The sequence below is a fragment of the Cucurbita moschata genome, unplaced genomic scaffold (genome assembly GCF_002738365.1).
Source record: "Cucurbita moschata cultivar Rifu unplaced genomic scaffold, Cmos_1.0 Cmo_Scf00032, whole genome shotgun sequence".
In the NCBI taxonomy this organism is placed as follows: Eukaryota; Viridiplantae; Streptophyta; class Magnoliopsida; order Cucurbitales; family Cucurbitaceae; genus Cucurbita; species Cucurbita moschata.
In genome coordinates this window covers 1,996,209-2,012,033 of record NW_019268548.1, presented here as the reverse complement: position 1 = coordinate 2,012,033, position 15,825 = coordinate 1,996,209, and the positions used below count along the sequence as shown (strand labels likewise).

The window sequence follows — 15,825 nt, the reverse complement described above, 5'->3', positions numbered from 1 at the left end:
TTGTGTGTCAACTATGGGGTGGCATCCATGTTCAATAATCATTACCATTCTCTTTTTTTCTTTCTCCTAATACATTACATTACATTATATTATTGCTCATCTTTTTCCTATTTTAATTTCATCTTCCTTAATTAAAATTAAACCGAACTTAACGTCATTGGTTGAGCGTAAAGAAACCACCACATCAAATGTTAATAGAATGGTTATCAAGTCAAAACCCTTCTCTTTCGATGATTGTGTATTAATATCAAAATTCAAGTATAAATTAAGGACGAGCGCTTGTCACATGTTTTATTTATTTGTTATTTCTCGTGGCAAAAATATTCTAAAGTATTTTGCCAAACTAAAAAGATATTTGTTAAATTATTGTAATAAGAAATAAGGTTAGCTACTTATAAACACTTCAAATCTATGTATTTAATTATTTATGAGTGCAAACAAAAGTAAATTGAGTGAAAATCCTTTAATTGGAGAGAATTTAGTAGAAGCAGTCAAATGAGTTTTTACGGTGATCGCCATTAATGGCGAAATCCACGCTGTGTCGTCCATTGACAGGCAGATGGGGTTCCCTTAATTAGTGGAGACTGTATTCTCAACTACTCCTATATATTTTTCAAAACAATAATCCATTCTAAATGTTACATTTTTCTTCTTCTATCTCAACTTTTCAGCTCATAAACGTATTATATCCCATTTTTATTTTACTATAAAATCAATTGGAAATTTAGTAATTTAAAAAGATATTAATATTGAGATTACCATTTATATATTACAATACTGCGTATATTGGAAGAGTAGAGATGTCGGTGTCCCGACAGCTCCATGACAGCTCCATCCCTTCCACTCGTTTCATTTTTCATTCCCACACTAAAAAGAAATTCACTACGAAAAATGGGTTTCTGGTGGATAATTTTTTCACCATTTATTATTATCTTTAAATTTTCATTTTTCAATATATTCTTTACCTGAATGATAAAATAATTAGATATTATTAGGATTTTAAAATTAATTAATTAATTTTTTAATAAATATATATATATAATATAGCTTTAAAATATATTTATATCAAGTATAGATGGATGGGTGTAAAAAATATTTGGGAACTCTGTTCTCACATTTTCAGTCTAAAAGTGGACATCAGCAGGAGTGTCGATCGGCATCAGCATTATGAGAACGGCGTCGGCCCATTATGGCGGTCGAATTGCACAAAACCGGCGTGGAAAAATTAAATGAAGCAATGAAGGTGACGTGGTGGAAGCTGGATCATTCAGTTTCAACTGTATTTTGTACCTACCACCATTTTTCTCTCTATTACGACTCCTTCCAATTCATTCTCCCTGTGACTCTACGCCCGTAAAATTTGAAGCAGCAACGGCAGCAGCAGCATGAGAACGGCGTCGGCCCATTATGGCAGTCGAATTGCACAAAACCGGCGTGGAAAAATTAAATGAAGCAATGAAGGTGACGTGGTGGAAGCTGGATCATTCAATTTCAACCGTATCTTGTACCTACCACCATTTTTCTCTCTATTACTACTCCTTCCAATTCATTCTCCCTGTGACTCTACGCCCATAAAATTTGAAGCAGCAGCTACTGCCAATTTACCACGTCGACATGTCGGCATCTCATCGCCCAGCAACCACAAACCACATCGCCGTTTTGGCATTCCCTTTCGGAACTCACGCCATGCCCCTTCTGGGTCTTGTCCGGAAGCTCTCCGAGGCAGCTCCACACGTGCGATTTTCGTTTCTCAGCACTGCCAAATCCAACGCTTCAACCTTCTCGGCCTGGGGATCAATTGAGGACGACAGGATAAAGCGGATTGACATTGGCGACGGGTTGCCGGAAGGTTACGTGTTGGGGGGAAAGCAAGGGGACCTGATGGAGCACTTCTTGGAAGGGGTTGCGGAGAGGTTTAAGCACGGAGTGGAGGCTGCGGCCAAGGAGATGGGAGAGGGAATCGGGTGTTTGATTAGCGATGCGTTCTACTGGTTTGTGGAAGAAATGGCAGAAGAAATGAAAGTGCCGTGGGTCGCGGTTTGGACGTCGGGGCCTCGGGCTCTGCTAACGCATCTCGACACGGATGTCATCAGAGAACACATCAAGTCTTCTGGTACGTCGCCTTTTCATCGCTTTCTTATTTCAACTTAACGAGCAAAAGGGTTTTAAGGTAAACAAGGATTAATCGGCCTAAGGATTTTGTTCCAGTTTTGTTTCTGAAACTCTGTTCTGCTTAATCTATTCGAAGAACAAATACTATTCTATATCATGCTATGTACAGTGTAGTTTTCTTCTTTAATTAGGCAGAAGAATTTCCACGCAGGATCCAGAGAGAAACCCCTGGACTTCTTGCCGGGATTCTCAGAAATCCGGGTAGCCGATTTACCCGAAGAAGTCGTAACTGAGAGCCTAGACTCACCCTTCCCAAAATTCCTATATAAAATGGGTCATCACCTTCCACGAGCCACCTCTGTTCTCATAAACTGTTTCGAAGAAATAGACAAGGACATACAAAGCCTACTAAACTCAAGACTCCCCAATTACCTCAACGTTGGTCCACTCAGCATGCTCGTACTAATGCAGCAGCCTCCCTCCGACGACCATGGTTGCTTACCCTGGCTCGACAACCATCCACCAAACTCTGTAGTGTACATAAGCTTCGGGGGGTTTCTATGTCCGCCGCCCCATGAACTCGCAGCGCTAGCAGATGCCCTGCTGGAAAGTGGGATTCCATTCCTCTGGTCGTTTAGGGGCAATGCAGAGGGAAGTTTGCCAAAGGGGCTTCGCGAAATGGGTAGTGGTAAAATTGTTCCATGGGCACCTCAGGTGCAGGTATTAATGCATTCTTCAGTTGGGGCGTTTGTGACTCATGGCGGTTGGAATTCGGTGTTGGAAAGCATTGGAGGAGGCGTGCCGATGATTGGGCGGCCGTGTTTTGGGGACCAGAGGTTGAACGTGAAGACGGCGGAAAATGTATGGGGAATTGGGGTGAGTCTAGAGGGAGGCGTGATGACAAAAAGTGGGGTTTTGAAGGCGTTGGGACAAGTTTTGGGCAGCGAAGAGGGGAAATTGATGAGGGAGAAAGTTGGGATTCTGCAGGCTTTGATTCATAAAGCTGCTGAATCCACCGGAGCTTCTTCTCGAAATTTCAGCCGTTTAGCGGAGATCGTAACCAAGTCTTGGGACCAAATAATTTTAATGAATAATTAGTTTGGTAGAAATTAATTTCAATTTCCAATTGTACGCTTCGTTTCCCACACACCATAGTAAATTTAAAATCTGTCCGTTTGTTTGCATCGGCAAGCCAAGTTGTAGCAGAGAAACGGCGAGAGAACGGTGAAATTTTCGGTTTCTCAAACATTATCGAATATGGTATTGGATGGTCGGGCAATCGCAACGTGTGCAGCCATTGTGACGATGGCTGTGCTAGATCCGTCTTCGGTTGTCTCTCCGGTGTTGCTTATTGCCAATGTTGTTAACTCCATGTCTTCTGTGTTGAGTATTTTTGGACTTTGATCATCAAATCTGTTGCGTCTGTTCCTTTCCTATTTCTATAAATCTTATTACAATTTTATGTCTTTCTACTTGAACGCTTTGAATTTCACTTCCACATGTTATTAGATGATGATTTTGTAATGGATATTGTAGCAATATTCTAGTCTTAATTTCCATTTGGGTCCTTTTAAGTGCTAAATGTTGTCTAACTAACAGTACAGAGAGATAAAACTGGTGTTAAAGACCTACCTCTAAATTTTTCGTGCTTTGGAGATAAACTCTTTGAATTGCTCATTGGAAATATCCTCTCTAATTGGTGAGCAACTTGAGTCCCTATTTTGGCCCCGTGTGCGTCCCATTCTGGCCTTGTGTGAGGGCATGTGGGTGCCATGCTTGCTTTTGCTTGCGTGCCCTAATAGCGCATGAGGTCGAGTATCCCCTACATGACTTTGCTCAGATGTCTCGATAGTTTTGAAACCTTTAGAAAATATAAAAAACAATATCCGTAGCGTTTGATTGGATATGTTAAGCAAGATCCATAGTGAAAATCCGAAACTAAGCTTCATTATTCACACAAATATACAAAGCTTGACGACACAGATTCATAAGCTGTCACATGCAGGCGAATCCATGTTATGAGCAATAGAAATCGAAGGGCTTACTAGTCTCTCACTCAACCCCTACAAACCTAAAATTAATCCCCCCTAAAGATTATACCCTAACTCAAAATCTTGAAACACCCATTCCGATTGAAGAACAGAAGTTGAATCCCATGAATTAGAGGACGATCCGGATCTCATATCTTGGTCATTATTCTGAGCCCACCAGATCAAGCTGTCCTTGGAAGACCCACCCACTTCCTTGAAGCAATCAAATTCGGCCATTTGTCCTGTTTGTGCCATGAATCCATCAGCCTTGACATCGGGAAGTTCATCCACTTCTATAAAGCTTGAAACTTGATGATGCCCAGATGCTTGATCTAAACATGCTGGGTTAGGTTTTGGGTGAATAAAGAACTCCTCTCCCGTGGGTGGTTGGCCTTCTGGTAATTGAGTAGTAGTAGCAGCTTGGAGATTAGGGCTAAGAAAGTTAGGGGTTTGATTGTTGAGGAGTGTCTGGACAATCTTTTCCTGGACGGGGTGGAGCTTGGGCCATAGCTGAGGGTGTGTATAAAAAGAGAGTGGATTCTGGAAGCCCTGAAGTTGCATATGAAGTTGAAGCCTTTCCAAGGCTGAGTTACTCAAACCCTCTTTGGGGTCTTCATTACTGCTTGTTGAAGGTGAATTGCCATTGTTGTTGCTATTTGACTGTTTACGTTTTCCAAGTAGCTTCTTTTTCAGTCTCGTGTTCCAGTAATTTTTTATGTCGTTATCAGTTCTTCCAGGCAGCTGCGCAGCAATTACAGACCACCTAGGAAGACACGCATGGAATTCGAGGACAATCAACCTCCGACAAAAGGAAACAACCAAGACAGAAGTTATGGCAAAAAATTGTAACAAACCTGCTGCCAATGCTTATATAGAGGTTAGAAATGATGTTGTCCTCTTCCTCTGAGAATCCACCGTGCTTGATATTAGGCCTCAGATAATTCAACCATCTCAACCGACAGCTTTTTCCACATCTCTTGAGCCCTTCAAAACAGTACTTGTTTTTTAGAGCCATAGAAATTTGTACAGTTATGAAGGGGAGAAGTAGTTGTATACCAATTTTCTGGGGCAGAGCAATCCAGTTTCCTCCAGTTCCATAGTGTTCAATATAAGCTTTAAGCTTTGCATCTTCCTCAGGTGACCATGGCCCTTTCTTGACGTTGGCTTTATCACAACATGGAGCTCGACCCATCTTCACAATTTAGCTTCTAATTTGTTTCTTCAATCCTGTGGGGTTTTGTTTTTGAAAGAACTGTGGAACAAGACCCTGGCTTTATAGGTTGAAAAAGTGGGGGAAATCTCTTGCTCTTTATTTGTTTATTTATGATTTTGGTACACAAAAAAGTCTTCGTCTCAACCTCTCCTCCAACCCCATATGATTGGTGGATTCATTAGTCTCTCTCTCTCTCTCTCTCTCTCTTCCTTTTTGGATTAGTTCGGTCGTGGCTTGTTAAACAATTCAAGCAAATGGCCGCACCATAAATTAAAAACATACTCTTGCTGTCTAATATATGTTAAGAACATTGCTTTAGTTCTTCAAGTCTATTAATTTAGGGACGGGGAGGTACAATGGAAGCTCCTCCATATCCTGTCCGCTTGTCGCCATCGTCCTCGAAAATGTTCCATCATATATTATGAGAGTACCCTGTTGCAACTCATCAAATAATGTTCTCCCCAACGCCATTGTTTGATTGTATTCGTCTAAGTTTACTACTAGTAAGTATGGTCTGTTTTAGCTCATTACGTATTGATGTCAACCTCACAATTTTAAAACGAGTCTGCTAAAAGGAGGATTTCACACCTTTATACTCCCTACCCAAAGGGAGGCTTCCACACCTTTATATTCTCCAACCAATGTGAAATCTTACCATACACTCCCCCTTAGGAGTCATCGTCTTTACCAACACACCTGCGATGTCTCACATTGGTTGAGAAGAAGAACAAAACACCCTTTATAAGGGTGTGGAAACCTTCCCCTATAGACGCGTTTTAAAGATTTGAGGAGAAGTACAAAAAAGGAAAGCCCAAAAAGGACAATATTTGCTAGCGGTGAGCCTGGGTCGTTACAACACCACTTGAAACTTAGCTCTTATATCATTTTAGGAATCACGAACCTCCACAATGGTATGATATTGTTCACTTTAAGCATAAACTCTTATGACTTTCGTCCAATACATATAGTATTTATTGTTTATAAACTCATAATAATACGAACGATCTTAGCAAAAGTGTTAGGGTTTCCCTAGTTCAAAATAAAACCCCTTTTGTTACCATCTCCAATACCATTGGTCCATGTGTTCCCTTATGAAAATACCATGAAGGCATTAAACATTATTATAGCTGCAACTTGTCACTCAATTAGAGAGACAATGAAGCGTTACAGCAATTAATATTAGAAAAGCTTGAAGGAATGACACCTCTCATTGACCTTGGTTTTCCTTTTCATTTGATTAATAATGTCTATCTCGATGACTTCCGGAATTAAGAAATGAAGGCCCCAAGGAACCGCACCCACAGAGAAATTACAAGCCAAGAACAAACAAAAAAACACGAAATTCCCAATAAACTTCCCGTTCTTTCAATATTTATGCGATTAAAATACCAATTTGAGTGAGATTTTAGGGGCAATAACAACACCCATCTGCTTGTCTTTGTCTCTAACCACAGAATCTGATGGCAATGACTTGGACCTAATTCGGTTTCGTCACCCAGTTAGACCCATCTCATTTCAACACTTTCTGAGTTAAAATAACACAAAAAGTTAGGCCCTTTAGATAAGATAAGATAAGCATGAGTTTTGATTCGGGGAAACAATCGCTATAAACTAATTGATATGGAATATTTGGTGGCATTGTAATTTGATTAAAGTTGACTAATTATATAAGGCTTAGCTTAGGGTATTTCAACAACTCAAGTTTTGTTTAAGTTTCTGTGTTGGTTTTGCGAATAATTATGCAGTGTTTGGTATAGTGCTTGAAGCTGTTTGCTGCGTCATTCGAAACAGAGGTTAAAAAAATGACGTTCTTGTTTAAAAAACTATAGTCAACAAGTCTAATTGGGATTTGGATGACTTTTTGTTGTACTAATTATTGTTATTTTATACATAATCAATTCCTAAACACACCATATTGTCAAACAAAAGATGGATAGTTTATTAGTTGGACTAAGTAATTGAGCCTAATTAAGGAGTGGTTGTTTGAGAAAGAAGATGGAGTCAATATGTTTAGTTTTGGTTCATATGACCGATGATTGAACAACTTGAACTACCAAGATTGAGAAAGAACAGCTTGATTCATGGAGTGTTGGTGTAGTGTATGTCAGGACACAGTTGATTATATCTTAAATGGTGAATCATGCCCACTCTTCTTATTAGTGCTTAAGATGATGTATTATCGTCCTCGTTCAAATCATAATTTAAAAAAAAAAAAAAAAAAAACCAGAGCCATGTGTTTTGGCTTCTGAATTGTGAAGGAGTGGCGAGAGTAAGGATGCTAGAACCAGAGCCATGTGTCTGGTCGAGACAGCCGGTGGGGTTGGTAGTCCAGGGCCTTCTGGGTCCCTTCAATGTGAGTTTATACAGGTGTGCCTATACCACTCTTATCATTGTACCCCACGCAATATTGATTGTTCTACTAGCATTGCATTGCCCTCTTTTAGTCATAAACGTGATGGCTCATGCTTCGCTGTCCGGAACAAAATTTAACTTCTTTTGTAAGATTTCAGTAGCATGGCTCGCCAAATGCTTAACCAACGTGAATTCGTCTGGGTTGGATTCTGGGTCTATTCCAGATTTGCCAATGCCGAATTGGAAGCTTTTGTAAATAGCAGTTTCTATGCTTCTAGAATTACGGTTACTGACTAGAATTGAGGATGTTCATTGTATTGTGTTATAATTTTTTGTAGTCTGCGTTTCTCTGAAATCCATTGATGAAGTTGTTGTTGTTATTGAATCATGGGTTGTACGTAGCGTGTAAATTTACTTGAATCCGAGTTTCAGATTTTCACTTCGTTCTATCAGCCCTTTTCGCTTGCCCTGCGTTACTGTTGATGCTGCCTTACACCTCAATTCTTCATCCTCGTTTCTTTTATATCTCTATGCATTTGTTGGTGTCAGTGTTATTAGTTTCATATAATTTTTAAAATACAAAAGGAGAAGAAATTAGTCAATAGGGTCTCTTCAATACAAAGAATCAAAGCTGAAATAAGCTTGCCCGTACAATTTGTCATACCCTCAAAACGCTTAAATCCCTTTCTCATATTCTTTTTATAGCCCCTGAGGCCCTTTTGCACGGACACTCGCATTCTGCTCATGCTTTGGGTTGCACGGCTGCTGCTAAGTCCATTAACAAGTACACTTTTATTTTTATTTTGGAACATCTACTAGCATGCTCAAGGCATCTGGATACACCCACCTTCACTTTGTGTGGCTGAGATACACATCTTAATCCACTGTCTTTCACTATTGAAATTCCGGTCTAAGTTCTTTTTTCCAAACAACTTATAACTTGTCACTCGCATTATCCAGGTGTTGGCTCTCAGTGGATCATATCATGGTGATACATTAGGAGCTATGGAAGCACAGTTGCACCAACCATGGTATGCCTTTTGTATACACACCTATGATCACCGTTTAGTTCATTCCAAAATAATCTTTTTTTTTTCTTCTTTTTTTAATGTAATTAAAATAAGAAATTTAATATTTGTTGGAAGAGAAGGAAGGGAAATTTGATAAGCATAAGGGGGAGTGATTAAAATGGTAAGAGATACGTAATTGAGATTATATCACAAAAAAGGTCCAACAATCAACAACGTCCTTATCCAACCCAAACAAAATATATAAGTGTTCCACAATGTGGGGCCTCCTTTCCTAGGCAGATCATTCGACGGCTCAGATCGCACTTACCTTCCCCCCTTGCCCCAATCGCAAGCGGCGACCAAAAATGAAATTCAGATCTGGAACCTATAACCGCCTGCTCCCTCGCCCCATGACATCGTTGCATCTGGAGAACCCACGTTGGATGCTTCGATCTTTTCTTATACATCAGTGGACTAAGATAGAGGAGAACGTGGGCCGCGTAGCACCTGATTATCTTTGATCTGGAGTTCTTACTTCCAGGGTTGAGAGTTGGATATTAGTCTGCGCAAGACAAGCCTCCCAATTTAATCCTTCTCTCTCTTCTACTCACAAAAATCGCTTTTCTTTGGTTTGTCTATCGCTTTTTGGATTGTTTCTCTTACTCTTCTTTTCATTTTCCCGGTAAATCGGGGATAATTTGGGGAAACTAGGAAAGAGTGCTTCCAGTAAGTATAGTATCCTTTCCAGGATTGAGCTGGATTTTCGATTCTCTACTTGTTTGAATTTGAGTTAGGGTTTCGTTGTTGGTGGCGGCTTTTGATTTCAATCAAGGGTTTTGAATGAAGTTCCGCTTTTGGTGTTGCAGTAGATCTGGGAACTTCGGATTTTCTCTTGGAGATAAGTTATGCAGAGGAGGTATCCGGAGAGGACGAACTCCATGAGGGAGAAAAGGAGCTTGGAGGGTGGAGAAGATGAGCTGCCAGAGCGAAAGCGACCAGCTCTAGCTAGGTATATCACTTACTTTTCTATTTCTCTGACCATCGTGCTCCTTACAGCTTTCGATCAGTTGTGTTCTAAACGAGGGGTTTCTTTCGTACCCCTTCCCCTTTGGAACTAAATTTAGCTCTCTGTATGTCGGTGATATAAATCTGCTTAGCCCTTCAGGAATCAGGAGTTGTGTATACCTACTGATCTTTACTTTAATCACTTAAGACTTTTTACTTCGATGTGTAATGACAATGAGGTGATTGCTTGATGAGAGTAATTATTCTGATTATGGTTTCGTGTATTTTCTTTATGGTTAATTTACACTCTTGTGCCAATGCATTCTCAATAAAAGGTTAAGCAATACAAATGATCAAGGCTTTTATGGATCTTTATATTCATGCAGTGTGATTGTAGAAGCCCTGAAGGTGGATAGTTTACAAAAGCTCTGCTCATCATTGGAACCAATTCTCCGTAGAGTGGTAAGATAGAGATGATTTCTGTATTGTGTTTTGTCTACTAAATAAGCATGCTTGAATAAGTGTAGTATTTACTTTTGTGTCTGCCTTGGGAGTAGTTGTTTGCTTGGTTAACACATTATAAGCTGCCTAGTTTGCTTGCACCCTTGTGGAGGGCGATACTAATTCTCATCCTAGGCTGCCTATGTTTTTATGACGTTCAAGTGTGAGAATAATCTGTTTATGATTATCTAAATATACTGACGGCTTAATTCGAGTTTGGATTTTCATTCTCATTCCTTCTGTTGCAATATGTCACTTTTTAATTGTAAAATCCTATAATTTGTAGTTTTTCTTATCTTTTTTTTTTTTTCCCTTAATCCTATCTTCACTTTCTACTCTTCCTTTTCCTCTTTATGCATCATGATTGTTGCTCCACACTCAATGTATATATATATTTATCCTTCTTCATGTTTCCCTGTTCATTTGGCATCTCTGATCATTGCTTGCTGCTGGTGTCAAACAGGTTAGTGAGGAAGTGGAACGTGCTTTGGCTAAGATAGGTCCTGCTAGAATTACTGGAAGGTCAACTACGAATCCACGTTTTTTTTTTCTTACATTTCCAATCATTTATATTCGGTTTGTGCTCGTAGATGTTCTATTCTTCACTACCAGTATACCACTTATTTTCAGTTGAGATATTGCTTAAAATCTTAATATATATTGAACCGTATTTAGAAGAGTTTAAGTGTTTTTTGGTCCTTGTCACTTGACGCACACCTCATGGTAATTTTCTGCTTCGTAATCAAAGGTTTTTATTCTATAGATATATTGAACCGTATTTAGAAGAGTTCTATAAATTATTCTTCACGCACACCTCATGCTTGAGGAGATTACACTCTCATATTTCCCCAATTATATGTTTACTCTAGTGCTGAATTCTTGTATGCTGTTATCCATGGCACGTTATCGTGCACCATATCTCAGCCACTGCTCTCTGTCTGTTTCTTGATTTTCCTTCTTATCATGTTTTATTCTATCCAAAGGGACAGAAGCCTTGGTGATTAGATTTGGTTGAATTAATAAATTTATTCTATAGATAGAGAACTAACTAATAATTCTATTCTTACCGTGCTTAATTAGCTCATTGTCTATGTGGTTTACTATGATGTTCTGACACTTTTACTCATAGGTCTTCTCCTAAAAGGATTGAAGGTCCTGATGGAAGAAACTTGCAACTGCACTTTAGGACTAGATTGTCTCTTCCCCTATTCACTGGAGGGAAAGTGGAAGGTGAACAGGGTGCAACAATCCATGTCGTTCTGGTTGATGCCAACACAGGCCAATTAGTAACGTCTGGTCAGGAAGCCTTGTCTAAATTGGACATTGTGGTACTTGAAGGTGATTTTAACAATGAAGATGATGAAGATTGGACAGAGGAAGAATTTGAAAGCCATGTGGTTAAAGAGCGTGAAGGTAAGAGGCCTCTGTTGACTGGTGACTTGCAGGTTACACTCAAGGAAGGTGTTGGAACACTAGGGGATCTGACCTTCACTGATAATTCAAGTTGGATTAGGAGCAGAAAGTTCAGACTTGGATTAAAGGTGGCTTCAGGTTTTTGTGAAGGTGTACGTATTCGTGAAGCCAAAACTGAAGCTTTTACAGTTAAAGATCACCGAGGAGAACGTAGGTTCATGCTTTGTCATATTTAGTTATGTTCTTATTTAATAGAAAGAGAAAAAAGCAAAAGAAGGAAGAGGAGCAGTGGGTAAATGATTTCTTAAATCTTTGTTTTCCTTCGCAGTGTATAAAAAACATTACCCACCTGCATTAAATGATGAGGTGTGGAGATTGGAGAAGATTGGAAAGGATGGTTCATTTCACAAGCGGCTAAACAAAAATCAAATATTCTCAGTTGAAGATTTTCTCCGAATGGTGGTTCGAGATTCTCAAAAGCTACGGAGCGTAAGTGTTGTCACTTGTCTCGTACTTTATTCTTATCCTTCACAACTCTTTCTAAAAGAATTTCCTGTTTGTAGATCCTTGGAAGTGGTATGTCAAATAAGATGTGGGATGCTCTCCTGGAACATGCTAAGACCTGTGTCCTGGGCGGGAAGCTGTATATTTATTATCCAGAGGAAACAAGAAATGTTGGTGTTGTTTTCAACAATATCTATGAGCTCAATGGACTGATTACAGGGGAACAATACTTTTCTGCTGATTCTCTGTCTGATAGCCAGAAGGTAAATTTAAAACCTATGCTTGTTATACTTCTATCATTGTAATTCCCATGTGAAAAACACTCGCAAAGAGTTGGCAAGATCATTACTTCATTTAGTACTTTTCCCCATTTCTGTTGCTGAAAAAAAAAATGTTTAGCTGGTTTTACCAGATCAAGGTTACTTTCTTTGACTGAAGAATGAAAAAGAAAGGCCAGTCTTGTTCAGGTTAAGAGTTGGCAAGATTTTTTGTTTTTTTTTTTTTTTTAATTTATAAATTATAAATTGTCCTCTCTGTCTGAGGAAAGCTATTCTCCAGAATGCACCTTGCCACTGGATCTTTTCCCTCAATTACTACCTCTTATAACAACTTAGAATTATTGTACTATATCTGTTGAGGCTGTTGCAATTGGAAAAGAAAAATGAAAATCCCCATAGAACGCACCATAACCTCATGAAACTAACAAACCTGCCATTATCGAATGTAGGTGTTTTTATGCTTTTGTGATTCATCTGTAACCTACTTACTGATATTTAGATATTGGCTTTTATTCAGGGATTATTGATGGTTCAAGATTTTAGGTGTTAGCAATAATAGTCTTTTTTTTCCTGTCTCCTTGTGAAGAAAGCTTCGCAAAGAAGGGCAGGCATTTATGCTGCATAATGATTTTCTACCTTTATCCCTAAAAAATAGGTTAAGAAATATCTTCACTTTGCAGGTTTATGTTGATACACTAGTGAACAAAGCATATGAAAATTGGAATCAAGTTGTAGAGTACGATGGCAAGTCACTTTTGAGCTCTAAGCAGTCTAAGAAGTCGAATGCATCCCGAAATGACTTTCAAGGCGGTCATCTTGATCTTTCTAATACTCTAGATCATGGGTCAATCCCCCGCATGCCAGTGTCAGTTCAGCCTCAGCAGCCTGTAATGGATTCAGGACTCTCAGTTGCAGGTAACCACTCTATCATTGTAATTAAGCTTTTGGATTGTCGCATTTTTTTTTTATCATTATCAATGATTATTATCTGTGGGAAGGGATTCGTTTAGTGGTTGTCAAATCATAAGAGTATAAATACTCCTGTAAAGGCCGTGCCTAGAGTCCAGTTTGGCAAAGCCTTGAGTCCAGTGCATTTAAGTTGGGTTTGCAGTAGGAAGATATTATTCTTAACGTTTCACTAGTGAAATTAAATCATGAAAAATACTAACTTTCACTGTTTGCATGGGCATATTGTGGACACAAAAATTTGAAATTCCATCTTTATGTACAAGTGAAGGCAGTCAAACTTGTTAACTACTTTATTGATTTGTATTCCACTTCTTCACTACTTAGGTTGTTGGTCAAATATACATTAACCAATAAGCAGATTAAATTCTCAGTCTCCGAAGATAAACTGAGAAGCACAATCAGCCTCAACTCTCTTCTCATGGAAAATAAATCAACTATGTGAGACTATAGTTTAAGTAGTTTACAATACTAGTGAAAGAGGCAACGAACTTATGATCTTTTTGTTTGCACAGATTAAGCTTTTTATATGAAGGTAAAAATTGTCTTATTCTCTTGGCAGGTAGAGGGGTCATTTTATGCTGTTTTATAGTAGTTTAGAGATTCCCCTCCTCTGTTACCCCCACAAACTTTTAAGCTTTGTGGCTTTGTGATAGACTTTGGTTTCGTTATGTTGGATAATATGAATTCTTCTGGTTCTAGCTCACAAATAACTGCATACGCACCTTACATTTTCTTAGGACTGCCTCATCTATTAGAACTGGTGATTGCTATTGTTTGGCTAACTATAATTTGTGTTGTATTATTACATCTGGTGATTGCTATTGTTTGGCTAACTATAATTTGTGTTTTATTTTCTGTCTTTGTATTTGGCAATTCAGGGTATGATGATAATGCCGCAAGATATTCAACCCAGCCTCAGTTTGTGAATTCAACTTCTCGACCACAGTTTGACAACTCTCAATATGCTTCTAATGAGTTGATTGGCAATTCTAACCAAGTTCATATCTCAAGAAATGACAGTAATGCTTTTGGTTTGGCTCTTGCTCCTCCGCAAGCATCATCTTCAGGGTTCCAGATGCTTGGTTCTTCTATTCAGGAAACTAATCTTAATCCATTTGAATGGTCGAACAATAGAGACAAGGGAGCTGATGACTTCTTTTCAGAGGACGAGATTCGTATGAGAAGTCATGAACTGCTTGAAAATGAAGATATGCAACATTTGTTGCGAATGTTTAGCATGGGAGGGCATGCATCTGGTAACGTCAATGATGAGGGTTTTTCATTCCCATCGTTCATGCCTTCACCAATGCCAAATTTCGACGATCGCAGCCGTTCTGGAAAAGCTGTGGTGGGTTGGCTGAAGATCAAAGCTGCAATGAGGTGGGGCTTCTTCATCAGGAAGAAAGCAGCTGAGAGACGCGCACAGCTTGTCGAGTTAGATGAGGAATAGAACTCGGTTAGTCGGTGATGTTCAGCCTGTTATTTGAGAGCTTCCTCCTCATTCACTGCATCATCATTCTGTAGATCTTGGAATTCATCACGTGACACAATTCATGCTCTCTGACACTCGCTGGATCAACTCAAAAGGATGTCTTTTGTATCTGTATAACATATTAACAGTGGAAGCTACTTTTGTACAGATTCCTGTACAGTGACTCGTGTCTGTTTGCTAGTGACTTTATTTAAGATGTTTTCCTGTCACCATTCTACCTTTGGTAGGCCAAGAATATGAATGGGTTGGCCGGTGACAGGGTAAATTTCTTATTTCATATACCCTTTCTTAATGTGGTTTGATTGATTAGGATCAAGGATTCCCAACACTTTTTTGTTGCTTTCAAAAGTTTCCCATTACTGTATGAAAGATGGTTCGGTGGCTAATGAATAATCCTTGTTATTTTTAGTTGGTTTTTAATGCATATAAATATAACTGTTCTGATTCTTATGCGCCTATTTGCTGACATCTTCAAGTAAATATTACCTTATTTGTTGCCATTCAGCTGTTTGAACTTCCATTCATTTGTCATATCAATGTTTCCATGTTTGAACTTTATGTCATCTCTTCTATTTTCTCTTCAATTTATATTTTTTTCTCTTATTTTCCCTCTCTAGTTCATTACTCTTTTATAACTCTTCTTCCATTTATTGCCTCGAGCTCTTGCGAGAGCCATTGGTTAGCTGTGGAAGAAGCTGGACCAGACCAGAAGACCAAACGCAAGCGCTGTCGGCATTGAAGTTTCTAAAGGAGGTTTCAAATGGGGCTTGGGTCCAGTCTGTTTTCACAAACCCACCTCTCGTGGCCCAATCATCAGCATTCCACAAGCTGGAGTATATTCTCATTGGTTGCTTCTTTGGAAATTGAACGCCAATTGATTCAGAGTTGCTGAACTCTCCGATTGGAGTGCCATCCATCGAGAAGCTGAAGCACCAAATACGAAATG

The 15,825-nt window shown here is 39.1% G+C and overlaps 3 protein-coding genes across 6 annotated transcripts; 2 read left to right on the top strand and 1 right to left on the bottom strand.

The window, feature by feature from the left end:
• The first annotated feature begins 1,163 nt into the window (after positions 1-1,163).
• LOC111429644 (flavonoid 3-O-glucosyltransferase-like) lies at positions 1,164-3,663 on the top strand. Its single transcript, XM_023065578.1, has 2 exons — positions 1,164-2,113; positions 2,324-3,663. Exons 1-2 carry the CDS (start codon positions 1,615-1,617, stop codon positions 3,208-3,210), a joined length of 1,386 nt encoding a protein of 461 aa, XP_022921346.1. The 5' UTR covers positions 1,164-1,614; the 3' UTR covers positions 3,211-3,663.
• Positions 3,664-4,037: 374 nt separating this feature from the next.
• LOC111429955 (transcription factor MYB36-like) lies at positions 4,038-5,387 on the bottom strand. Its single transcript, XM_023066044.1, has 3 exons — positions 5,199-5,387; positions 4,997-5,126; positions 4,038-4,905 (listed from the first exon to the last, which is right to left on the bottom strand). Exons 1-3 carry the CDS (start codon positions 5,332-5,334, stop codon positions 4,200-4,202), a joined length of 972 nt encoding a protein of 323 aa, XP_022921812.1. The 5' UTR covers positions 5,335-5,387; the 3' UTR covers positions 4,038-4,199.
• Positions 5,388-9,206: 3,819 nt separating this feature from the next.
• LOC111429835 (calmodulin-binding protein 60 B-like) lies at positions 9,207-15,287 on the top strand. 4 transcript variants are annotated; one of them, XM_023065867.1, is made up of 9 exons: positions 9,207-9,443; positions 9,587-9,726; positions 10,109-10,184; positions 10,687-10,745; positions 11,353-11,846; positions 11,965-12,125; positions 12,200-12,403; positions 13,099-13,333; positions 14,266-15,287. In XM_023065867.1, exons 2-9 carry the CDS (start codon positions 9,623-9,625, stop codon positions 14,835-14,837), a joined length of 1,905 nt encoding a protein of 634 aa, XP_022921635.1. In that variant the 5' UTR covers positions 9,207-9,443; positions 9,587-9,622; the 3' UTR covers positions 14,838-15,287. The 4 variants fall into 4 exon arrangements, with proteins under 4 accessions (XP_022921635.1, XP_022921634.1, XP_022921633.1 ...); XM_023065866.1 differs by having other exon boundaries at positions 9,584-9,726; XM_023065865.1 differs by having other exon boundaries at positions 9,207-9,452.
• Positions 15,288-15,825: the final 538 nt, after the last annotated feature.

What these genes read in the sequence shown, in the direction of transcription:
- LOC111429644 (XM_023065578.1), top strand. Translation starts at nt 1,615, where the DNA reads ATGTCGGCATCTCATCGCCCAGCAACCACAAACCACATCGCCGTTTTG. An exon ending in AGAACACATCAAGTCTTCTG is followed by an intron (nt 2,114 to 2,323) that starts GTACGTCGCCTT and finishes ATTTCCACGCAG; the next exon opens with GATCCAGAGAGAAACCCCTG.
- LOC111429955 (XM_023066044.1), bottom strand. Translation starts at nt 5,334, where the DNA reads ATGGGTCGAGCTCCATGTTGTGATAAAGCCAACGTCAAGAAAGGGCCA. An exon ending in TGCTCTGCCCCAGAAAATTG is followed by an intron (nt 5,127 to 5,198) that starts GTATACAACTAC and finishes ACTGTTTTGAAG; the next exon opens with GGCTCAAGAGATGTGGAAAA. An exon ending in TATATAAGCATTGGCAGCAG is followed by an intron (nt 4,906 to 4,996) that starts GTTTGTTACAAT and finishes GTGTCTTCCTAG; the next exon opens with GTGGTCTGTAATTGCTGCGC.
- LOC111429835 (XM_023065867.1), top strand. Translation starts at nt 9,623, where the DNA reads ATGCAGAGGAGGTATCCGGAGAGGACGAACTCCATGAGGGAGAAAAGG. An exon ending in AACCAATTCTCCGTAGAGTG is followed by an intron (nt 10,185 to 10,686) that starts GTAAGATAGAGA and finishes GGTGTCAAACAG; the next exon opens with GTTAGTGAGGAAGTGGAACG. An exon ending in ATTCTCAAAAGCTACGGAGC is followed by an intron (nt 12,126 to 12,199) that starts GTAAGTGTTGTC and finishes TCCTGTTTGTAG; the next exon opens with ATCCTTGGAAGTGGTATGTC.